Source organism: Pseudorca crassidens, chromosome 18, assembly GCF_039906515.1.
Source record: "Pseudorca crassidens isolate mPseCra1 chromosome 18, mPseCra1.hap1, whole genome shotgun sequence".
Taxonomy (NCBI): domain Eukaryota; kingdom Metazoa; phylum Chordata; class Mammalia; order Artiodactyla; family Delphinidae; genus Pseudorca; species Pseudorca crassidens.
The window spans coordinates 64,866,301-64,891,561 of NC_090313.1; the positions used below are offsets into that span (position 1 = coordinate 64,866,301).

The window sequence follows — 25,261 nt, forward strand, 5'->3', positions numbered from 1 at the left end:
CAGGCTCTTCTCCCAGCCCCCAGCCTATTGTCTTCTTTCATCAGCCCTGAGCCCCACCCTGAATCTGTTCTTTCTCCAGTTACATCTCACACTGTCTTCTGAGGCTCTCTTCTCTGTCTGCCCTTTTCTTTACAAGTCCCCTTACTCTCCACAGCTCCTTCCTTGTGTATAACTTCTTCCTCTCGGTTCTGGGATGGCGTGTTGTACTAAGATATTTCATCTAGAGTTCTGTAATACTCAAATGAATTAAAAATCAACTGCCCCTGGCTTCTACTGCACTTTTAGAACGGACAACAGTATCAACCATTTATTACATTATCTCACTCAAAGCTCACAATAACTCTACAAGGCAAGGATTCTTTTTTTTTTTTTTTTTTTTTTTTTTTTTTTTTTGCGGTACGCGGGCCTCTCACTGTTGTGGCCTCTCCCGTTGCGGAGCACAGGCTCCAGACGCGCAGGCTCAGCGGCCATGGATCACGGGCCCAGCCGCTCCGCGGCATGTGGGATCTTCCCGGACCGGGGCACAAACCTATGTCCCCTGCATCGGCAGGCGGACTCTCAACCACTGCGCCACCAGGGAAGCCCATGGCAAGGATTCTTATGCTGGGCTCCAATCTTGACAGCTTGCTGCTGCCCGGCATTTTTTCTAAGTGCCTTGCACGTATGAAGTCAGTACATCGTTATCTACACATACAGGTGAGGACTTTGCAGCAGAGAGAGAGGGTGAGTCACCTGCCCAAGACCATAAAGCTAGAAAGCAGGGAACTAGATCTGACCTCATGCTAAGCCACCTATCGTGAATACTTTGCCTCTACGTACAGGCCAGTCTAGCTTTCTACAACCATCCTGGAATTAGCAACCAGATTTTGAGGCTGTGTGGTATTATTTCACGTTCTGGCATCTTAATCTCTTTAATCCTGGGTGGGAACTGGAAATGTGTGCATTATGAATTAGCAGAGAGGGGAAGTGCTACAGGCACCCCTACTTCTACTATAAGTGGTCCTCAGAAAAAAATAAATGCTTGTGTGGATAAAAATGATCATTTCTTCCAACTGTTCTCTTTTTCCAGTTCAGCCTGTTTTCCACTCCTTGGAAATGTAAAGATCTGTTTGCAGGCTGCCTAGCGTCAGGAAGTCTCCTTCACTTCAAGGAAAAGAGGGAAGACAAGATGAGGCAGAGATGGGTGAGGTCAGCAGCTTTGGGGCTTTTCTCCAGCTGCGGTTTTGAAGGGTTCCAGAGAGTCAAGTGTAACAGCTGAGAGGCCCACGTGTACATTTGCAATGCTGCTACCCACTGACGGAGCAGCCACTGCAGACGAAGACATGATCAGTCAGGGAACGAGTCTTTCATCATTCAACTATTTTCACTTGGTTGAGAGTCTAGAGTTTTGCTTGGCTTTGAAAGGATGTTTTTATGCCAAGGTCTGAGTGCAGTAATTCTACGTTCATTTGGTCTATCTTGTTCACCACGAAGATGGGAGGATCCAGTTGCCATTGCGCCCACGTTCCATCTGATGGGGTGTTGGTCATTTTGCTATCACCTTTTCAATAATGAATCTATTCATGAATATAACATTAATTGAGTACCAACTCTATGCCGGTTATTGACTGGGGTTGGGAGTATAGAGATAAGCCATGTCTCTGGAAGGGGCTTATGATACAGCAGCTCAGCAGACACCCAAGCAGGCGTAGCATACAGTGCAGTAGAAAGGTGTCCACAGCTTGCTATGGAAGCTTGTGACAGTCCATGCTGGGAACACCTCTGTTCCTGGAGGAGGTGATATTTGAGCTGAAGATTGAGAGCTGAATAGGCATCACCTGGTGAACTAGGTGAGAAAGGGAATTTTAGCAAATGGAGCAATGGATGAAAGCTTGGAAGACGATGGCGTATTATGAAACCCAGGGAACCTGGCAAGAGTTTGATGTGGCAGCAGGATAGAGTGTCAGGAGGGAGTGAGGGAAGTGAGGCTGGACAGGGGACTTCCCTGGCGGTCCAGTGGTTAGGACTCTGCACTCTCACTGCCGAGGGCCCGGGTTCAATCCCTCGTCGGGGAACTAAGATCCCACAAGCCGCACAGCGTGGCCAAAAGAAAAAAAAAAGGCACAAAATGAGACTGAACAGGTAGGCAGGGGCCAGATCCCGAGGGCCCTTGAAGACTGGACCTGTGTTGTGGAGGGATCTCTTGCCTGTCACGTGGAGTACAAATCAGAAGGGCCAGGAGTGGCAGCAGTGAGGGCTGTTGAGAGGTTTTCAGTGACCCGGGGGAAAAGGGAGCACTGGCTGTGGGGATGCAGAGGAGAGAAGGATTCAGCGACTCTGGATGTGGCGAGTGTGGAGAGGGGAGTGTCGCGGGTGGGACCTAGGATTTTAGCACCGGCAGCTGCAGGACACAGCACCATTCCCGTGAGATCAGATGTATCAGAGGAGGTGCAGGTTCCGCGGGAAGATGATGAGTCCTGGACGTGTGGAGGTGGAAGTGTCGGTGGGACGTCGATGGAGAGAGCAGAGCTAGTGGAACCAGGATGGGATCTAGCTCTCCTGGCTCCAAAGTGCATGTTCTTCTCTCCAAATTAGAGAATTGTTGAAACCAAGAAGAGAAACAATCACAGGAAGGATCAGACAGTAGCCGATGCTGCAAAGCTCAAGGAATAGCAGGATGGAACTCTTTTGCATTTGGCTATTAGATGGTTAATGACCTCGATAGGAGCTGCTTCACTGGAAGCCTGGGGGCAGGTTGCAGGAGCCAGAGGTGACGAGGAGTCAGCACATGTGGACCCTTCTTTCTGTACGTTCCGCTGGGAAGACAAGGAGCGAGATACGGCTGTGGCATTAGTGAGAGGGTTCTAGAAAGATCTTTGTAAAATGCAAAGAGCTTGAACATGTTTCTGTGGAGCTACACAGAGGAGAAGCTGGAGATAATAGGTACAGAGGGATGATCCCCCTGGAGAAGGGTGGCCTGGAGAGCACCTGGTGGACTCGTCTTTATGGGAAGACACTTCTCCCACTAATTCCCTAGAGAAAGAGGGAAATGGAGATGTGGCTGCTGCTGAGTTTATGGGGAGGAGAGGATGGCAGAAGAAGCTGGGGTGTACTTGCTTGATAGCTTCTAACTTTTGTGATCTAGCAGATGGCTGAGGAAGAGGATTAGTGGTAAACTTTGAAGCACTGTTGTAGGGGACGGAAGAGAGAGCTGCTTAGGAACCCGCGGGAGGATTTGTGGGCAGTCAAGTTTGGGCGCCATCAGTACGCAAAGGTTCTGGCCTGCATGGGTGCATTATTTTCTCCACCAGGGCTCAGGGGCCTGGGTGCAGCAGCGGATAATCCACGTGTCTGGATTTTTCTAGGAACAGACTTTTGCTTCTGAGCAGGGGAAGGGATACAGCTCAGTATTAGAGGTCAGAGAGTTGAGATGATTGGCAGTAGAAGGATTTAAGTGACGGATCCTGGGTGTAGGGAGAGAAGTGAGGGCAGAAGGTGGCTGGCGGATGGAGAGAAAATGGAGGGGTCGGAGAATCAGATGTTGCGGCGAGGTTGAGTAACCGTTGTACGAATAATGAGTGAGCGAGAGGGGAGGATACAGCCGGAAAGTGGGCTGTGAAGCTTTAAGGTTTCAGAACAGGAGCAGCTGCAGACAATGGGAAGGTATGGCAGCTTGGAAGGACAATGAATGGTCCCAGCTGTGGGATGGTGAGGAAGACTGGACCCAGGTGCTAGTAACTGATGGCTGCCCTGAGGTGGGGAGATGACAGAGTTGAGGGGTAGAGGGTAGAGGGTGGTCTGGGTGGATGGCGTGGGCGTCAGAAGATTAGAACTTCTACACGGAGGTAAAAAGTTGGCTGAGATGGCAGCCAGGAATGAGGAGGCTGCGGAACACGCCCTGCTTCTGGTTCTGCTTCTGATAAAGCTTCACCCAAGAGTGAGCCGGGGAGGCTGTGCCCTGAGGGATGGCCTGTCCTCAGTCAGGCAAGGAGACACACAGTGTTTTGTGGAAAGTTTCTGCATCGCGAGGAGTTTGGTTATAGGTGTCCTATAGGGTGCAGTGGAAAGGGGAAAGGGGAGCAGTGGGAGGATGGAGATGCGGCACAGAACTGGTGAGGATAAGACTATGGGAGGAAGAGATAGAGGACATGTGACTGGAAGGGCTTGAATGGCGAACAGTGACCAAGGAGGAAAGAGAGGTGAGGCCTGGTGGCGTTGGGTGGTCTCGGGTTCCCGGGTACTCCAGGCTGAGGCCCCAGGTGGCATCTGAGTCTTGGTGAAACATTTTGATGACTGTGAGACACACCAGTTTGAGAGAGCAGGGAAGAAGAAGGAAAATCAATGCCACATAGAAGGTAGGAAGGGGAGTGAACAGCTGAGAAAACAAGAGTGAGAGAGCAGAGGCTTCAACACTTAGGAAAGGCAGTTCCTGGACACTGGGACGGAAAAGTGAGCTGTAGTATGTTGCTGGAAGACTTCTTTTCACCTATTAATTTCTCTTGAGATGTGCAAATTGAGCTACAACCTGCCTAAACTGTTTTGCATCCCAAGTGTTACACTTGGCAGAAATTTTCAGAGGTGCATCTCAAAGGTACATTTAATTATAGATATCCCATGTTTACCTTAAGTGAAAAACCTTGATTTTTACCTTGAAACGTTCCTCATGAGGCTTCTTTGTAGAAAACTGGGGACAAGTGTCAGCGAGAGCCAGTGAGCCACCTTGACTGTGGCTCATCTGCTCACCTCGCTTCTACCAGTGTCTGTTTTTCAGCTTGGCTTAAAAGCCTGCCTGCAGAAATATATGTAAGACCAGAAATCCCAGTCCTTGTTTATTTTCCTTCCTTCTTTAATTGCTACATAATTAGAGCGAGCCACTCAGAGACCTTAGACCCAGGCAGAGAAAACAATACTAGAGAATGCATTCGTTCTTCCTTTTTTTTTTTTTTTTTTTGTAGCTTTCCAGCCATCCAGTCCGTCTCCTTTCCAGCCCCAGACTCCCGTGAAGTCCAACAACATCGTGACGGTCACTGGGATATCCCTGTGCTTGTTCATCATCGTGGCCACTGTGCTCATCACGCTGTGGCGGAAGCTGGGCCGCGCCCCCAAGTGCAGCACCCCAGTCCACCACAACTCCCTGCACGCGCCCGGCTGCCGGAAGAACTCAGACGAGGAGAACATCTGCGAGCTGAGCGAGCCCCGTGGCAGCTTCTCAGATGCTGGCGACGGGCCGGCGGGGAGCCCCGCGGGCCAGGGCATCCCTCTGACCTACCGGCGGAGCGTGCCGGCGCCCCCCGATGACGAGACCTCGGGCAGCGAGAGCTTCCAGTCCAACGCCCAGAAGATCATCCCACCCCTGTTCAGCTACCGCCTGGCCCAGCAGCAGTTGAAGGAGATGAAGAAGAAAGGCCTGACGGAGACCACCAAGGTGTACCACGTGTCCCAGAGCCCCCTGACGGACACCGCCATCGACGCCGCCGTCACCGCACCCCCGGGAGGCTCCGAGAGCCCCGAAGAAGCCGCGGCCGGCAAGTTCCGCCTCAAATCCCCGTTCCTGGAGCAGCCGCCCGCGGTCGGCGCCGGGGACAGGCCCCCCTCCCGGCTGGACCACCCGCTCTCGCCGGCCAGCTGCGCCGTCAGCCCCAGCCAGAGCCTCCTCCGCAAGTCGCAGATGAGGAGCCACCCCCGGGGGTCCCATTTCCGGAGGACGGCAAGTTTCCACGAGGCCAGGCAGGCCCGACCGTTCCGGGAGCGGAGCCTGTCCACCCTGACCCCCCGGCAAGCCCCCGCCTACAGCTCCAGGAGCCGGACGTGGGACCAGGTGGGAGAGCGAGTCCGGCCCCCGAGTCGAGGCGCTGCCCTGTTTCCGGAGAAACGGGACCACTGTCCAGGGGCAGGTGGAAGCAGTGGCCCGTTAAGCCCTTTCCCTAAACCCCACACCCTGGGGCAGCCCACGAGGAAACCAGACCTGGGGGATCGCCAGGCAGCGTTCGTGGCGGGAGGTGAGAGAACGGAGCCTCACCGGGCTCGGAGGGGACCGTCCCCCAGTCACAGGAATGTCTCAAGGAAGCGGCCTTCCTCCCCGGCCCCCAGAGATAGCTACCAGAGGGTCAGTCCTCTGAGCCCTTCTCAGTGTCGGAAAGACAAATGTCAGAGCTTCCCCGCCCACCCGGAGTTCGCCTACTACGACAACACATCCTTCGGCCTCACTGAGGCGGAGCAGGGGATGCTGGACCTCCCGGGATATTTTGGGTCAAACGAAGAGGATGAAACCACGAGTACGCTGAGTGTGGAGAAGCTGGTCATCTAGACCGAGATCAGCCTGAGACTTCACACAACAGGGGTCCTTTGCCCACCTCAGGGTATCAGCTGCTCGCATTGTTTTGTGGACTGTTTTGTGTAACTATTTGTACAGCAGGACAGGATGTGGGGAGGTGGTAACTGACACCGGTGTCCGCATGTGTTTTAATTCATAAGGAAGAAGTTATTTATCCGGAGCTTTTCCCTTCGTTATCCTGTTTCTATTGGCTTATTACTGCTAACTCTGATAATAAAAATTTAAACGAGTGCAATAGGGCTTGGTCTCTCATGTGAATATGAAAAATGACAAGATGCAACTTGCCAGGTTCCAACTTGAAACAAACCTGAGAGTTTCAACAGGAAGAAGGGCTGGAACAAAGTAAGCTCGCCAATACAACCCCGAACTGTAATTTATTAAGTTTTAAATCCTTCAGAATTTGACTCCTGCGCGGGCAGTATTGAACAGGTTTTATATTTGACTGATTAAGTCAATTATGGCTATTCCTAGGTTACCTAGAATTGGTGATACCACAAGATATTCCAGAAGAACTTTCAGGCCAGAGTTGGGGGATATCTTACTGTTTTTTACGCAAGAAAGAGTGCTGGGGACTCGACACAAACTTTATGTGAGTTAGTTCTGCTTTGGAGAAAGAATATAAGAAGCTGATCGTTCAGGTAGTGAGTCCAATGAAGACCTGTCCATCATTGTTCTGAGCAAAAAGTAAACATTTTGGAAAGGAAGGTGTTGTCTCCCAGGAGATCATCAACTGGAACCGGGGCAGTGATGCTGCCTGGCATCAGGATGCTGACTATGTGCTCCTGGACCAAGCTGCAGCCAGGACCCCAGGAGTGTCATTCTGAAACTGGTGTGTGTATTTTTTTTTTTTAATAGAGGACGTTTACTATTTCTTTGCTGGTCAGACAGAACACAGATGGGGAGTACAAAGGGGAGGGGTGCCTTGTAAAGGGATGTATGTGGCGGTTTCTTGGGAAATAGTCCAAGGAGTCTTCTCAGCAAAGGGACTTGGGCTGGTGTGTCATAAGCATCCAACACACCCAGTCCTTGGCCTTAAGTTGGGTTCCCCCCCATAGGCGGTCTGTGGAGAGTCTCACTTTTTTCCCAGCTCCTTTGCTGGAATCCACACTCCCAGTGTGATGGGGGGGCTTGGTCCTAGAGAGGGGTCTGGAGAGCCCCCAGGAAACAGCCCAGGGTTGGTAAGAGGGCTCCTGTGCCCACTGCCCAAGGGGACGAGAACCCTGCGGGGTGCTAAAGGCTGCCCACCTCTCCTCTGCCCTCTTTCCTTCCCCCAGGCTGGGCAAGAGAAGAGGAGGGATGAGTAGGGTCCCCAGCCTCTACTGAGTCCCAGGGGCCTCAGGGTGGGGTGGAGGAAGGGTGGAGAGTGAGGGTCTTGGCCATCAACAGACACTGTAAACTTTGGTTTAAAACAATACCTTAAGTGGAGGCAGGGCTTCCAGCCTGGGGCCGGAAGTATCATAATATCATGTTATTTAGAAAGTATGTGAATTAATCTCAAGTATATGGAAAACAGGTGGGCTGGATTATGATTTTACAGCTTAAGCTTTTATAATTGGAAGAAAGAGGGAGGTAGAGAAAAGAAGTCTTTTTAAAGTATTTATTTATTGGCTGCGCCTGGTCTTCGTTGCCACGTGCAGGAACTTTAGTTGTGGCATGCGAACTCTTAGTTGTGGCATGTGGGATCTAGTTCCCTGACCAGGGATCGAACCTGGGCCCCCTGCACTGGGAGGGTGGAGTCTTAGCCACTGGACCACCAGGGAAGTCCTGAGAAAAGAAGTCTTAATGTTTTCTGATTCAATCTGCCTACCACATTTTACAGATAAAGAATTCGAGGCTTGGGAAGGAAACTAACTCCTGCCGGCTTGGACGGACATGGACTCATATTTTAATTCTAACTGCCATACTGTTTGCATTCTGCCCTCACAGCCTTTTTGAGTCTTCTCCCAACAGCAGAAACTTCCTGAGAAAGCTGGCCCTTTTTGCAGTGAGAGGGCATAGAGAGATGCCTTTACTAGCTTTTCCCAAAGGAAGGAAGCTTTCTGCCGCCTGATGTGAGAACTGGTCTTGCAGCTTGCTTTATTTGGAAGTGAGGGCTACACAAAAGAACCTAGAGGTCAGGTTCCGTCATTGGAAGTCTGTCATCAGGTATCATGTGGGCACTCTGCAATCTGGTATACTTCCTTTCAGACCTTGAACTTGACACCTTATCTGCATACACTTGAGTAGCTACGCTTTCTTTTTGTTCACCATGACCTCTCTTAGCTGCCACACCTACCCTGCCTTTTAGGCAGTGTTTTCTTTCTTCCTTCTAGAATTTATCAGGATGTCAGCCTGCTGGCGAGGTTTCAGGGACCATTGGAGAGAGTGGAATTAGATGGGGAAAAAAATCACAAATAAAATAATGCAGATACTGTACTTTAAAAATTTTCTTTTATATTTGTTGCATTACCACTTCATTTGTTCCATTATTATTGAAAACTAACATGTATTTCCTTTTGGAAATGCTTTAATAATAGCTATCCACCTTTCAGGAACTGGAGGAATTGATTATTCAAAGGTTTCTGACAACTGATGGAAAGAAGAGGAAATCAGATGTTTTAATCTCCCTTTTCTTTATTTGTCCTACTAGAAAGCTGTGTTCTCGTTCCAAGTTCACAGGCTTGTGTGCCAACCTTTGACAGAAGGTATGCGTGCTTGGTCCAGACCTCACAATGAATTTCCAAAAAATTGTTTTTATCAGACTGAGACAAAAACAGCTATGGGGAAGGTGAAAATTAGAGAAAAACAGTATGAACAGAAAGATCTTCTGTTCAATTATGTTCTTCCCCTGTATATCATGCATTTAACTTAATATCAGCATATAATATATGCTGATATTATATATATCAGCATATAATATAATATATCAGCATATAATAATGAATTAATACCAGCATATAATATGTTCACCATCTGCCTAGCCCGGTTTTCTGTGGGTCAATTTCTGCATTTCAAAGTTAAGCGAATTTGACCTCTGTCTCTGAGAAAAAGGAAAGTGGGTGCTTCGGCATTGTCTTTGGTGGTTAAGCGGTTAACTTCCTTAGAAATAATCTCCTGTTCCTCACGAGCATGTCCCTAGGTCCTAGCCCCAGTGGCTGCCATTACGTAGGCGCTCGATAAAGATTTGTTGACTAAATGACCGGCTATTCAAAAGCCCTCAAACTATATTTGTGGTTGAACCAGAACAATTCTGTGTAACACTTTAAATCTTAAACCATTAAGAATGAGATGTGTTCCTGCGAGATACTGTGGGGTTTTTAATTTCTAGAAGTATCCAAAAATGAAGAAATCCTTATCTTTTGGGGATAATACCCTCCCTGGCTGAAGATGAAGGTATCTCTAGAGCCTTTCGCAGTGTCTGTACACAGTAGTTGACAAATACTGCATGTATATGAGAGAGTGGCTTCCATGTGGGTTGGGTGCCCCGTCTTCCTAGCAAGTCTTCTATTCACCCCCCTGCCCGGAGTCTGCCCCACCTCGTTGGGTCAGTTGCTCTCCAGACGTGACTTCTAAAGCGGATTTATTTCATAGAGCCGAGAGCCGTCGGTGTGCCACGCCCTTGCCACAATTGCACAAATGATGACTAGCCCTTCCTACCAGTGTTCTCTCCTCAAGCTCTGTTCCACTCCAACCTGACCCACAAAATATAACACTGCTGTTTTACAACTTTGATGAGTTCTCACTTGATTCTAGATATGTAACTTGTAAAATGGTATTGCACAGTTTATTCTGGGCAGTTTCTGAGTCATTTTTATACACAGAGGACAGCATATTGTAAGTGCGTCGTATTATGTAAGGGCTTGTTTCTCCAGGTCCTACAAGCTGAGTCATGGTTTGGAAAATAAGAAGTATTTGGCATAGTCAAAAGCATATAAGTTTAATCCTGGCCCTTCCCGTTCTAGCTGTGTGATCTTAGGCAAGTCACTTAATCACATGAGCCTCTGTTTTTCAAGTGTAAAATGGGCATAATCATCCCTATCCTTGCTACTGAAGATTCAAGGTGGGGACTTGAGTAAGAGAGAACAAGAGACTAAGCAATTTCAATGGATTTCTGGAAGACTAAGCACATGGAAGAACTCTGAGTGGGAGAAGCTATAGCCCAGGATGTGCTTGGAGGGTCTTGCAGAAGACAGGGGAGCCTCCCTCTGTGCTAGAACCTTGCTGAGGCTGGGGACTCGGAAAAGTTATCGGAATGACTAGAAGATGGAAGATAGTGAAGATCTCTATACAAGATGGTCATCCTCCGTCCCTGTTCCTCAACTCTGGTGCCAGGAACCCCCAGCAACTAGATGTTCAATCACAGAGAAAACCAAAACCAACCAACCGATGACCAGAGGGGACTTTTATAAAGAGAGTGAAGGATCTTTCTGAGAAAACTTGGGCAGCTGCAGCTGTTGGTACCGCGGCACAAAGTCATCTACATTCCGGCATTTGAGAGGCCTCAGCACAACAATCAGATCTCTGACTATTCACCCTAAATTGAAGCCTGCCAATCAGCAAGTTCCACATACGTGCTAAGAGTCCGAGTCAGCCTTTCTCCTATCTCATTCTTAAGAAGAGGCTGACAACTGGAGTCACCAAACATTTGAGAAAAACCTACAGTATGACAAAGAAAGGTAAACAGAAAATAAGTGACCGCAGAAGAAACATAATTCAGGGAATATAAGAAGAGCCAAATAAAAATCCTACAAAATGAGTTACTTATCACTAGAGAGATGGGAAATGATATTACATCTGTTAAACAAGAACATGATGCTACAAAAAGGAAGAGTCAGAAAATGGGAAGGAACTCTTGGAAATGATATATTCAACAGATAGATCAATAGATGAGTGAAACAAGTTTGGCAAGTGTTAACAGTTGTTGAAGTCTGGTGGTGGATATGTAAGTGTTCCTGTACTATTCTTCCAACTTTTCTGAATACTGGAAAATTTAATTAATAAATTTTTGAAAAAACAAAATAAGAAAGATAACTGTTTGACATAAAAATTCACTGAAGAAGTGAATCCTGCTTTTGACACTTAGTAGCTACATGACAGCAGTGATGCCAAGAGATGGTTCTTGGGGAGGGAATGGGCACTGGGGGAGACTTGATTCTATGCAGATCCTCCATGGAGCTACCACCTGTGCCACCCAGAAGCATAAGGGCAGCATGCTTTAGCGCAAACCTCCTAAACACTACATTTTGTCTCCGAAGTCCCACCCACCAAAAGCTATGTGACCCGGGTGAAGTACTTAATTTATCCATGGACCTAGTTTCGAGTAGATCTGAAGGATGAAGAGGAAAGAGGAGTTTAGGATGACTTCCAGAATTCTGGCTGGAGTGACACCTCAGGAAGAGGAGGCGTAGGCATTCCTGGGGGGTTGGGAGGTACTTCAGGCCAAAGGACTCAAAGAATGACCTTCTCTGTAGAAGCAGTGTGGAGGCTCAGAGTCATCTAATTTTAACAACGTGGGATTTCTGCTTGTATCCCAAGCTGATGAAGAGGAACGAAGCAATTATGTCTGTTCTTTCAAATGTTCTATAATGAGCATATATTGCTCTATTTGTAAATAGAGATTATTGTTAAAGCCTTCCTATGGTGTAAAGCTCAGAAACGGCAAAAACTACTACAGGAGGTTGTATATTATGAGCTATATTTTTAATTGAGCATTTATATGGTTGTGTGCTAAAATTAAGCTTTTAAATGCATGCATTTGAACCGATAAACTCAGTTTATGTCAGTTGATGTTTAACAGCAAGATGCAGCTTGATGTGTTTTGCCAGCAGTTGAGGGAGAAACTGACAACAGCTATTACCACAGGATGGGACATCCAACCCCGGCAGCGAAGGTGGCATCCGGAGTAGAGGTGAGTAGTGAGGGACCATTCTCGCAGCTGGAGTGCTGCTGAAACAATAGACAGGGCAGCTGGGGGTGGGAGCCATTCAGGATCCCCAAGGAAGGAAAAAATCTAGGGTGCAGGAGGTTGGAGGTCCGGTACTAACACCAGGAACGAATCCTACTAATAACAGTACAAGATGGCTCACCGATTACATTTCTGGGTATTAGTAATCGATTATCCCTGACCTTCACCATAACCTTGTATGATTGTTAGGTTTGGTTTGGTTTTGTCAGAGTTAAAAAAAAAAAGGCGAATAGTACAGGAGGATTTACAAAAAGCAATGGTTCCTTGCTCTTTATTCCCCGGCCTCAGTCCCACTTTGCAAGGCAACCACTGTTAGCTTCCCAGCTTTAACTCTGCTGCTGATGCCCTCCAACTGTGTAAATACGATGCATCTACTGTTTTATGACATTACTTATTGACTCTTGCAATGACAGATATTCATTTTACTTAATATCACCCCCGCACACACAGTAGTTACATCACTATTTTTATCTTACTCACTTTTGCAGGTTTAATTTCCTTCAACTTTTGTTTTTAGTTCTCCCAAACACAGACAGCATCTCTTGGCTTTCCATTTTGTGAGAGGAGGGTATTTGAGCTCCTACGTCTCCTGGACTCCCCACCTCTGCTTCCACCTCCAGACTTCTCATCAGGATGTACTCAGATTTCCATGGCTGAGAACATTTACATTCCATTCTGTAACCACAGTTAAGTCTTCTACAGCTTGTCCCTAGGTGAGAGTCTGTTAGAGTCTAATAGACAGTAACAATAAACAGCATTAACGCAAACTTTCCTTCACAGCAGAGACAAGAAGTGTGTTTCCTTCTCTGTAGTCAGTGTCACAACCCCGTGCTGCTCAATTGCTCAGAATCGTGGTTAGTTGGATTTTTTTCCTTTTCCTAGCGTTTTCTTCTTTTTTTAATTTTTTTAAAAAACATTAATTTAATTTATTTTTTGGCTGCATTGGGTCTTTGTTGCTCTGTGCTGACTTTCTCTAGTTGTGGCGAGCGGGGGCTACTCTGCGTTGGGGTGTGCGTGCTTCTCACTGCCGTGGCTTCTCTTTGTTGCGGAGCACGGGCTCTAGGCACGCGGGCTTCAGTAATTGTGGCTCACGGGCTCAGTAGTTGTGGCTCACGGGCTCTAGAGCTCAGGCTCAGCAGCTGCGGCACACGGGCTTAGTAGCTCCGCGGCATGTGGGATCTTCCCGGACTGGGGATCGAACCTGCATCCCCTGCATTGGCAGGCGGATTCTTAACCACTGCACCACCAGAGAAGTCCCTTAGGCATCTTCTCATATGCTTGTCCTTCCAGTGTTTCTTTATGCCAACATTATTTATTACAAATATTTTTATTTCCCTCATTCCTTACACAAAATATAAAGGTTTTAGTATCTTAACGCGCTTAACTTTAAATGTGTGTCTCTCTACTTTTAAAATCTGCAAATAAAGCTCATAATAACCAACTACATATAAACTTAAGAAATTGCTGATTCTAAATGTTAAATGTTGGATACATATTTTTAAATAAAATAAATAAAGTCATGAGACTTTATTCCCACTTTCCCTCCCTGCCAACCATAAATATATAGCCACCTGAGAGAATTTACAAGCCTGTACTCTCACAGTACTTCACTCATAAACCAGTTTTGCATTAATCTCATTGCTTTGTAGTTATTCATATGCTTTTTATTAAAGATTTTTTTTCTTAGACGTGGACTTTTTTTTTTAAAGTCTTTATTGAATTTGTTACAATATTGCTTCTGTTTTATGTTTTGGTTTTTTGCCGATGAGGCATGTGGGATCTTAGCTCCCTGACCAGGGATCGAACCAGCACCCCCTGCATTGGAAGACGAAGTCGTAACCACTGGACCACCAGGGAAGTCCCATTTATCATATGCTTTTGTTCCCAATAGTGTGTGAGAGCTGGGAGCAGGGATCGTATATACTATTCTTCCGTGTCTCAAGCAGCACTTGTAGGGGAAGGTTCATTGTCTCTGGAATCTTGGCTCTGCTATCCCCCAGCTTGTGTGTGGTACATCACTGCTGTGGACTTCAGTTTTCTCATCCATAAAGGAAGGAGAATCTCTTCTTGCTGGACTGTTGATGATATTGAGTGAGTTGATGTGAGTGAAGGGCCCAGTGTGTGGTCCAGCTATCATCCGAGCTTTCAGTGTCCCTTGGCCACCATTTGACTTGTCCCTAGATTCAACTTCCATTTCCATTTCTGACATCAGCTCTTTTGATAGATTTTACGTATTTATTTCTTTATTTTCTTGTCCCAACCAGTCAAAACCCATCATGATATCCCTGTGCTCTCTCTATTGAAAGTAGGTGTTCTTGCTTTTTAATTCACAGCAAAAATGGCATGAATGGAGGGAGATGGGAACACCCGGTTTCACAACTCCAGGGCACAACGCTCCCACAGTCTTCTGAACCATGTCTTCTGGAGTTGTGCAGCCTCGCAGCCCTACTTCCTGGCCTCCAATCTATAAAACTATCTGTTTTCAAACCCTTCTTAGTCTACTTTTTCCCTGTCCCTTCTACCTGTGCTAAGGACCACATCCCTTCCCTGATTGCGTCAGGCTCTGTGGAGGAGTTATTTCTCCATTTCCTTCTCTTTCATCAGCTCTTTTCTCTTCTTCTCCTCCCCCCACACCCCATTCACTCTTCAGTTCATTGCAGTCTGGCTTTTACCTCCACTAAACTGAAACTGACTCCAGTAAAAATCACTCTAATTTCAAGGCTTTGCCCTTGCTCACCGAAACTTTTTAATCACGCTATTTTACATTGCATCCCAGCAACTCTGCTGTGAAAACCAATTTATAAGCTTTACCGTTCTAAAATCGCCTTTGTATTTTATCTGTTTTTATAGGGCAATTACAATTCTGTTTATCCATTTTGTAGCTGCTAGAGTCACAGGTGGTCATTTTAGACCGCAGACTCCAGAAGGGCAAAAAACCTTGTAACCCTCAGCGTGTGGTTGAACAGAGTATCCGGTGCTTCGTATATACTGACTGAGGTGATCTAAGCGGACTTCAGAACAACTTTCAAGCAAGCTCAGAAATGGCAGATTAGAAGCAGATTTGCTGTGATTTTACTTATAAATAACAAGAAGTTTTGCTCCTGGTAAACGGAAGGTGCTGGTTCCTCTAAAGGAATAAGAAAGAAAACTGATGACATGACTTCCTAAATCTAAATCCTTTGAGTAAAATCAGGAAATAGGAAAACCCGCTTAGATGCCTGTATGATGTGTGGTTATGCTCAGAGTAGGCTGTCTACAAATTCCTGTTGGATGAGTCCAGCTACCCTGCTGGATACAACTTTAATGAGCTCCCAGGAGCAGCTAGCCACATCCCTTAATAATGTCTTCCGGCTGACAGCTGCAAGACCTGCATGGTGGTAGCATCCTTGTTAGACAATGGAAGAGGAGAAAGGCCAATCCTGAGTAAACATCGAGGAATTTAGTACGAGAAGTTTAGCAAAGAACTGTATAAAACTGCAAATAAGACTAAGTATCAGTTAATGCAAACTTCATATTGTTAGGTATACCAATTAAAAAAGCAAAAACAAGAGCTGTCTGCTTGCCTAAGTGTTGCCTTTAGCCAACAGGTGAGTTTTGGACAAAATGTTTTTGGGGGTTTTTTTAGGTGTTTATTTTTTTATTTCTTTTTTTTTTTCCTTTATTGGAGTATAATTGCTTTACAATGCTGTGTTAGTTTCTGCTGTATCACAAAGTGAATCAGCTATATGTATACATATATCCCCATATCCCCTCCCTCTTGCGTCTCCCTCCCTCCCACCCTCCCTATCCCACCCCTCTAGGTGGTCACAAAGCACAGAGCTGATCTCCCTGTGCTATGCAGCTGCTTCCCACTAGCTACATATTTTACATTTGGTAGTGTATATATGTCCATGCCACTCTTTCACTTCGTCCCAGCTAACCCTTTGGACAAAATGTTTGAATTAGAATCTTTTGTTCATGATGCCGATACAAGCCAGATTTCCACCTTTGCTAACACTCCCAATTGATATTACTTCACTCATTTACATAATGCATGAGACTCCTGAAGGCAGGCACCCCAGGCTCACAGGAAGCAGAAACCAGAGAGACATTTAGGGGTCAAACTGGCCTAAAATTAGAATTTAGTCTTCAAAATTGATTTAGCCAAGCTTTCAGAACTTACGGGCATTGTTTCTGTACCTAATTTCTCTTAAGAGCTTTGTGGAGTGCTACCACTTGTGGAAACACTTTGAAAAGAAGGGCTTGTTACGAGTAATTTCCCAGAGGATCTTACAGATACGTATTTTTTCCAATAATCGAGAAGCACTTATTGTGTGCGTTCCATGTAGCAGCCTCGATGCATAGACGTATGACGTCTCGTTGAATTTGCATGGCCATGGGAGGCTCAGAGAATAAAGCCTTGCTCAAGTGTACCCAACCGTCACCTGGCCAGGAACAGTCCCCTGAACCCAATACCATGTCCTTTCCATGGGTCCCAAAGGCAATACATGATTTCCTATCATTTTGGGGTGCTGAAAAGAATAGTAATTTTATAATCTAGAAACGATCGGCCTGAAGGTAGATCGGGTGCAAGATTATAATAAAATAAAAACCTCTAACGTTTTTGGGTGCCTACTGTGTGCTGGCATTATTTTAAGTGCTCACATGTATGAATTCAATTAATGCATCAACTCTATAAGGCATTATCCCATTTCACAGAGGAAGAAAGTGAGGTACAAAGAAGATAAATAACTTGTTTGCCCAAGAGTACAAGCAGTCAGTGAACTGCTAAGCCAGCAGTCCAACTCCAGGGTTCATATATATACATACATTAAACCATGTTGTAGCTATTTCTCTTTTATTTAAGGGGCAGGGGTGAGGGTGGTGAGAGACAGCAAATTAAGCACTAGTCTGTATTCAAAATCCAATGAAACGTTTCTGATATAAAAATGATTTGTCTCTATTGATACTTTGATTGACATTCAGCGTTTTATTACTATGGCATCCTGTGATATAAATGTACACTTTCTTTGGTGAGTTCTAGAACTATATCGTTGGAAGCTGATTATATGGATACATCTAAACAATTTTCGTGTTTTCCTAATTGTTTATTGTTATTAGGAAAATAAGGGGGAAAAAATGTGGGATGAGTAGCTGTCAGCAGTGGAAGAGCTACAGCTCTCCTCCCACGAAGTCACCATCTGCTTCTGTCTGACCATTGCTGAGTCCAGATGTTCCTAACCTAGCACAATTCCTACAGTGAAGGTTTTCCAACTGAAACTTCTTTGTTCAAGAAAATCAAGGCAGAGCAATATTTTATGGAGGTTGGACTTTGGCTGTTTTGAGCCACATGTTATTAAAACACAGTTCTCCTGATGCATTTGTGCTGTGTTCCCAATCAGTAATGTGATCCCTCATTCATTATATTGAACTTTGGTTTTTGCATGACAAAAAAATTTAAATTTCAAGTCTGAGTTATTACAGGAAAGATTTCTTCTAAAATATGAGAGGTAGCAGGAACTTGCTATGGGTTCCTTGCTCACAGCTGTAAAAAATAACGTTGTGACCAAGATGTTTGCTTGAACTAACTTTTTAAAAACCAATTGATTCTGACGATTCATAAGGTGATATTCATGAATAATGATTGTTTGAAAATTATATGAATCAAAAGCAGAAAGTCCTTAGTAATTTTAACTTAATTTCCATATATTTAAAATCTGGTTTAAGACTAAAGGAAGCTTTTGAAGAAGAAAAAAGATGTCCCAGATCCCTAACACCATTTTTCATTTTAGAGTGTTCCTATCCAGCCTATAACATCAGTGAGTGATTAGTGGATAGACTACAGGATATATTTATTGTGCTAGGATGACCCATCCAAAGTTCTATCACTAAGTTTAAGTTTTATGACCCATCCCATAAGACACAACTTAAGTGAAAGAGGAAGATTTTTATCCCATTTAAAAACAATTTTAAAGTAAAAATTTACTTTCATGGAATTGGGTTGTTTTCTAGCATTCGAGAGGGTGTGGTGACTATAAAAACAGCTGCTTGTTGACTGTAAGTAGAAGTTATACGGGCTTTGGCAAATCAGAAAGTCTGAGAGTATTAAAAAAGCTAAGCTGGTAAAAACTAGCAGCAGCAGGATGAGGGAATGTTGATTGAGTTTGGGGTGGGCTAGAAGCCCTCCTGAGGCAGTGTCTCTGGCAGTGATGGTCCAGTGGCAGGAGATGAGAACAGAGGCCAGGAAGGAGGGAGTAGGCCAAGTTGGAATGAACTAGGCCTTGAAATCAACATGTGGAATTACATTTCTACAAAGAAGTAGCTGCAAGCCCTTATACTATTTATGCTTAGAGTTCCAGGATTTTAAAGAAATAATTGGCCAATGTTTTTACCAGAAGTCGGGACCACTGTTTGTATATCTAAATATTAGAGCTAAATGGGTGTGATGTGGCCATTTAAGGGTGAAGTGCAAAGAGGCTAGTCTGCTTGGCATTTGCTGCAGGAACCACTGTGTGTAATCTAACGCAGCTAATATTTGTTGGGAACTTGCTACATGTGAGGCACTGGTGAAGGCACTTACCTGTATTAAATAATTTTATCTTTACACCAACTTTGTGAGCTACATGTCTCCAGACAAGGACCCTGAGACCCAAGGAGGTTTAAGAACTTGCCCAGAGTCACACTGAGAAAATGTGGTGTCAAGATCGTACTCTGGCCATTTTCTCCAGAGCTCTCACTATTAACCAGTGTTAGATCTGCCTCTCTTTTTATTTTTTGAATGTTATTTTTTTTATACAGCATGTTCTTATTAGTTATCTATTTTATACATATTAGTGCATATATGTCAATCTCAATCTCTCAATTCATCCCACCACCACCCACTCCCCCTCCGCCACTTCCCCCCCCCCTTGGTGTCCATGTGTTTGTTCTCTACATCTGTGTCTCTCTGCCTTGCAAACTGGTTCATCTGTACCATTTTTCTAGGTTCCACATATATGCGTTAATATACGATATTTGCTTTTCTCTTTCTGACTTACTTCACTCTGTATGACAGTCTCTAGGTCCACGCACGTCTCTACAAATGACCCAATTTCGTTCCTTTTTATGGCTGAGTAATATTCCATTGTAAATATGTACCACATCTTCTTTATCCATTTGTCTGTCGATGGGCGTTTAGGTTGCTTCCATGACCTGGCTATTATAAATAATGCTGCAGTGAACATTGGGATGTATGTGTCTTTTTGAATTATGGTTTCTCTACATATATGCCCAGTAGGGGGATTGCTGGGTCATATGGCAATTCTATTTTTAGTTTTTTAAGGAACCTCCATACTGTTCTCCATAGTGGCTCTATCAATTTACATTCCCACCAACAGTGCAAGAGGGTTCCTTTTTCTCCACACCCTCTCCAGCATTTGTTGTTTGTAGATTTTCTGATGATGCCCATTCTAACCAGTGTGAGGTGATACCTCATTGTAGTTTTGATTTGCATTTCTCTAATGATTAGTGATGTTGAGCATCCTTTCATGTGTTTGTTGGCAATCTGTATGTCTTCTTTGGAGAAATGTCTGTTTAGATCTTCTGCCCATTTTTGGATTGGGTTGTTTGCTTTTTTGATATTGAGCTGCATGAGCTGCTTGTATATTTTGGCGATTAATCCTTCGTCAGTTGCTTTGTTTGCAAATATTTTCTCCCATTCTGAGGGTTATCTTTTCGTCTTGTTTATAGTTTCCTTTGCTGTGCAAAAGCTTTTAAGTTTCATTAGGTCCCATTTGTTTATTTTTGTTTTTATTTCCATTACTCGAGGAGGTGGATCAAAAAAGACCTTGCTGTGATTTATGTCAAAGAGTGTTCTTCCTATGTTTTTCTCTAAGTGTTATATAGTGTCCAGTCTTATATTTAGGTCTTTAATCCATTTTGAGTTTATTTTTGTGTATGGTGTTAGGAAGTGTTCTAATTTCATTCTTTTACATGTAGCCGTCCAGTTTTTCCAGCACCACTTACTGAAAAGGCTGTCTTTTCTCCATTGTATATTCTTGCCTCCTTTGTCATAGATTAGTTGACCATCTATGTGTGTGGGTTTGTCTCTGGGCTTTCTATCCTGTTCCATTGATCTGTATTTCTGTTTTTCTGCCAGTACCATATTGTCTTGTTTACTGTAGCTTTGTAGCATAGTCTGAAGTCAGGGAGTTTGATTCCTCCAGCTCCGTTTTTTCCCCTCAAGATTGCTTTGGCTATTCGGGGTCTTTAGTGTCTCCATACAAATATTAAGATTTTTTTGTTCTAGTTCTCTAAAAAAAAATGCCATTGGTAATTTGATAGGGATTGTATTGAATCTGTAGATTGCTTTGGATAGTATAGTCATTTTGACAGTATTGATTCTTGCCATCCAAGAACATGGTATATCTCTCCATCTGTTTGTGTCATCTTTGATTTCTTTCATCAGTGTCTTATAGTTTTCTGAGTACAGGTCTTTTACCTCCTTAGGTAGGTTTATTCCTAGGTATTTTATTCTTTTTGTTGCAATGGTGAATGGGATTGTTTCCTTAATTTCTCTTTCTGATCTTTCGTTGTTAGTGTACAGGATTGCAAGAGATTTCTGTACATTGATTTTGTATCCTGATACTTTACCAAATTCATTGATTAGCTCTTGTAGTTTCCTGGTGGCATCTTTAGGATTATCTATGTATAGTATCACGTCATCTGCAAACAGTGACAGTTTTACTTCTTCTTTTCCAATTTGTATTCCTTTTATTTATCTTTCTTCTCTGATTGCCATGGCTAGGACTTCCAAAACTATGTTGAATAATAGTGGTGAGAGTGGACATCCTTGTCTTGTTCCTGATATTAGTGGAAATGCTTTCAGTTTTTCACCATTGAGAATGATGTTTGCTGTGGGCTTGTCATATATGGCCTTTATTATGTTGAGATAGGTTCCCTCTGTGCCAAATCTCTGGAGAGTTTTTATCATAAATGGGTGTTGAATTTTGTCAGAAGCTTTTTCTGCATCTACTGAGATGATCATATGGTTTTTATTCTTCAATTTGTTAATATGGTGTATCACATTGATTAATTTGCGTATATTGAAGAATCCTTGCATCCCTGGGATAAATCCCACTTGATCATGGTGTATGATCCTTTTAATGTGTTGTTGGATTCTGTTTGCTAGTATTTTGTTGAGGATTTTTGCATCTGTGTTCATCAGTGATATTGGTGTGTAATTTTCTTTTTGTAGTATCTTTGTCTGTTTTTTTTTTTTTTTTTTTTTTTGCGGTACGTGGGCCTCTCACTGTTGTGCCCTCTCCCCTTGTGGAGCACAGGCTCCAGACGCAGGCTCAGCGACCATGGCTCACGGGCGCAGCCGCTCCGCAGCATGTGGGATCTTCCCGGACTGGGGCACGAACCCGTGTCCCCTGCATCGGCAGGCAGACTCTCAACCACTGCGCCACCAAGGAAGCCCCTTTGTCTGGTTTTGGTATCAGGGTGATGGTGGCCTCGTAGAATTAGTTTTGGAGTGTTCCTTCCTCTGCAATTTTTTGGAGGAGTTTGAGAAGGATGGGTGTTAGGTCTCTTCTAAATGTTTGATAGAATTCACCTGTGAAGCTGTCCGGTCCTTGGCTTTTTTCGTTGGAAGATTTTTAATCACAGTTTCAATTTCATTGCTTGTGATTGGTCTGTTCATATTTTCTATTTCTTCCTGGTTCAGTCTTGGAAGGTTGTATCTTTCTAAGAATTTTCCATTTCTTCCAGGTTGTTCATTTTATTGGCATAGAGTTGCTTGTAGTAGTCTCTTAGGATGCTTTGTGTTTCTGTGGTGTCCGTTGTAACTTCTCCTTTTTCATTTCTAATTTTATTGATTTGAGTCCTCTCTCTCTTTTTCTTGATGAGTCTGGCTAAAAGTTTGTCAATTTTGTTTATCTTCTAAAAGAACCAGCTTTTAATTTTATTGATCTTTGCTATTGTTTTCTTTGTTTCTATTTCATTTATTTCTGCTCTGATCTTTATGATTTCTTTCCTTCTACTAACTTCAGGTTTTGTTTTTTCTTTTTTTCTCTAGTTCCTTTAGGTGTAAGGTTAGATTGTTTATTTGAGATTTTTCTTGTTTCTTGAGGTAGGATTGTATTGCTATAAACTTCCCTCTTAGAACTGCTTTTGCTGCATCCCATAGGTTTGGACTGTCGTGTTTTTGTTGTCATTTGTCTCTAGGTATTTTTTGATTTCCTCTTTGAGTTCTTCAGTGATCTCTTGGTTATTTAGTAACATATTGTTTAGCCTCCATGTGTTTGTGTTTTTTATGTTGTTTTCCCTGTAATTTATTTCTAATCTCATAGTGTTGTGGTCGGAAAAGATGCTTGATATGATTTCAGTTTACTTAAATTTACTGAGGCTTGATTTGTGACCCAAGCTGTGATCTATCCTGGAGAATGTTCCATGTGCTCTTGAGAATAAAGTGTAATCTGCTGTTTTTGGATGGAATGTCCTATAAATGTCAATTAAATCTATATGGTCTATTGTGTCATTGAAAGCTTGTGTTTCCTTATTAATTTTCTGTCTGGATGATCTGTCCATTGGTGTGAGGTGTTAAAGTCCCCCACTATTATTGTGTTACTGTCGATTTCCTCTTTTATAACTGTTAGCAGTTGCCTTTTGTATTTAGGTGCTCCTATGTTGGGTGCATATATATTTATAATTGTTATATCTTCTTCTTGGATTGATCCCTTGATCATCATGTAGTGTCCTTCTTTGTCTCTTGTAACATTCTTTAAAGTCTATTTTATCTGATGTGAGTATTGCTACTCTAGCTTTCTTCTCATTTCCTTTTGCATGGAATATCTACTTCCATCCCCTCACTTTCAGTCTGTATGTGTCCCTGGGTCTAAAGTTGATCTCTTGTAGACAGCATATATATGGATCTTGTTTTTGTATCCATTCAGCGAGACTGTGTCTTTTGGTTGGAGCATTTAATCCATTCACACTAAAGGTAATTATCGATGTATGTTCCTTTTACCATGTTCTTAATTGTTTTGGATTTGTTTTTGTAGGTCCTTTTCTTCTCTTGTTTTTCCCACCTAGAGAAGTTCCTTTAGCATTTGTTGTAGAGCTGGTTTGGTGGTGCTGAATTCTCTTAGCTTTTGCTTATCTGTAAAGCTTTTGATTTCTCCATCAAATCTGAATGAGATCCTTGCTGGGCAGAGTAATCTTGGTTGTAGGTTTTTTCCTTTCATCACTTTAAATATATCGTGCCACTCCCTTCTGGCTTGTAGAGTTTCTGCTGAGAAATCAGCTGTTAACCTTATGGGAGTTCCCTTTTATGTTATTTGTCATTTTTCCCTTGTTGCTTTTAATAACTTTTCTTTGTCCTTAATTTTTGTCAATTTAATTACTATGTGTCTCAGCGTGTTTCTCCTTGGGTTTATGCTGCCTGGGGCTCTCTGCGCTTCCTGGACTTGGGTGGCTATTTCCTTTTCCATGTTAGGGAAGTTTTCGACTATAATCTCTTCAAATATTTTTTCGGGTCCTTTCTCTCTCTCTTCTCCTTCTGGGACCCCTATAATGCTAATCTTGGTGCATTTAATGTTGTCCCAGAGGTCTCTTAGACTGTCTTCGTTTCTTTTCATTCTATTTTCTTTATTCTGTTCTGCGACAGTGAGTTCCACCATTCTGTCTTCCAGGTCACTTATCTGTTCTTCTGCTTCAGTTATTCTGCTATTGATTCCTTCTAGTATATTTTTCATTTCAGTTATTGTGTTGTTCATCTCTGTTTGTTTGTTCTTTAATTCTTCTAGATCTTTGTTAAACATTTCTTGCATCTTCTCAATCTTTGCCTCCATTCTTTTTCCAAGGTCCTGGATCATATTCACTAACACTATTCTGAATTCTTTTTCTGGAAGGTTGCCTATCTCCACTTCATTTAGTTGTTTTTCTGGGGTTTTATCTTGTTACTTCATCTGGTACATAGTCCTCTGCCTTTTCATTTTGTCTGTCTTTCTGTGAATGTGGTTTTCATTCCACAGGCTGTAGGATTGTAGTTCTTCTTGCTTCTGCTGTCTGCCCTCTGGTGGATGAGGCTATCTAAGAGGCTTGTGCAAACTTCCTTATGGGAGGGACTGGTGGTGAGTAGAGCTGGGTGTTGCTCTGGTGCTTAGAGCTCAGTAAAACTTTACTCTGTTTGTCTGCTGATGGGTGGGGCTGAGTTCCCTCCCTGTTGACTATTTGGCCTGAGGCGATCCAGCACTGGAGGCCACAGGCTCTTTGGTGTGGCTAATGGTGGGCTCCAGGAGGGCTCATGCCAAGGAGTACTTCCCAGAACTTCTGCTGCCAGTGTCCTTATCCCCATGGTGAGCCACAGCCACCCCCCACCTCTGCAGGAGACCCTCCAACACTAGCAGGTAGGTCTGGTTCAGTCTCCTATGGGGTCACTGCTCCTTCCCCCTGGGTCCCAATGTGCACACTACTTTGTGTGTGCCCTCCAAGAGTGGAGTCTCTGTTTCCCACAGTCCTGTTGAAGTCCTGCAGTCAAATCCTGCTAGTCTTCAAAGACTGATTCTGTCGAGGTTCCTCCGACCGTTGCCAGACCCCCAGGTTGGGAAGCCTTATGTTGGGCTCAGAACCTTCACTCCAGTAGGTGGACCTCTGTGGTATAAGTGTTCTCCAGTTTGTGAGTCACCCACCCAGCAGTTATGGGATTTGATTTTATTGTGATTGCACCCCTCGTACGGTCTCATTGCAGCTTCTCCTTTGTCTTTGGATGTGGGGCATCTTTTTTGGTGAGTTCCAGTGTCTTCCTGTCGATGTTTGTTCAGCAGTTAGTTGTGATTCTGGTGCTTTCGCGAGGGAGAGTAAGCGCACGTCCTTCTACTCTGCCATCTTGAACCAATCTCCTCCTTTATCTGCCTCTCCGGTGCATGGCTTCTGGAGTGGTATCTAAAGGAAGCTTACCCCCAGAAGAGCTCACAACAAACTTATTCACTGTATTCCCTACTAACAGATTCACGACTAACATTAGTGCGGTGCGTGGCCTGGTT

General features: G+C 44.1%; 1 protein-coding gene across 14 annotated transcripts in view; it reads left to right on the forward strand.

Moving 5' to 3' along the window:
* THSD1 (thrombospondin type 1 domain containing 1) overlaps positions 1–25,261 on the forward strand; it is a 48,859-nt gene that overhangs the window by 20,221 nt on the left and 3,377 nt on the right. For 5 of the 14 annotated variants that reach the window (XM_067713141.1, XM_067713142.1, XM_067713130.1 and 2 more), the window contains 3 exons: positions 4,935–7,142; positions 8,133–12,200; positions 12,775–12,970. In XM_067713141.1, coding sequence (XP_067569242.1) covers positions 4,935–6,286 — 1,352 coding nt within the window. In that variant the 3' untranslated portion in view covers positions 6,287–7,142; positions 8,133–12,200; positions 12,775–12,970. Of the gene's footprint in view, positions 1–4,934; positions 7,143–8,132; positions 12,201–12,774; positions 12,971–13,037; positions 13,112–25,261 lie in introns of all 14 variants that reach the window. The other 9 variants (XM_067713135.1, XM_067713137.1, XM_067713132.1 and 6 more) reach the window with 9 other exon arrangements.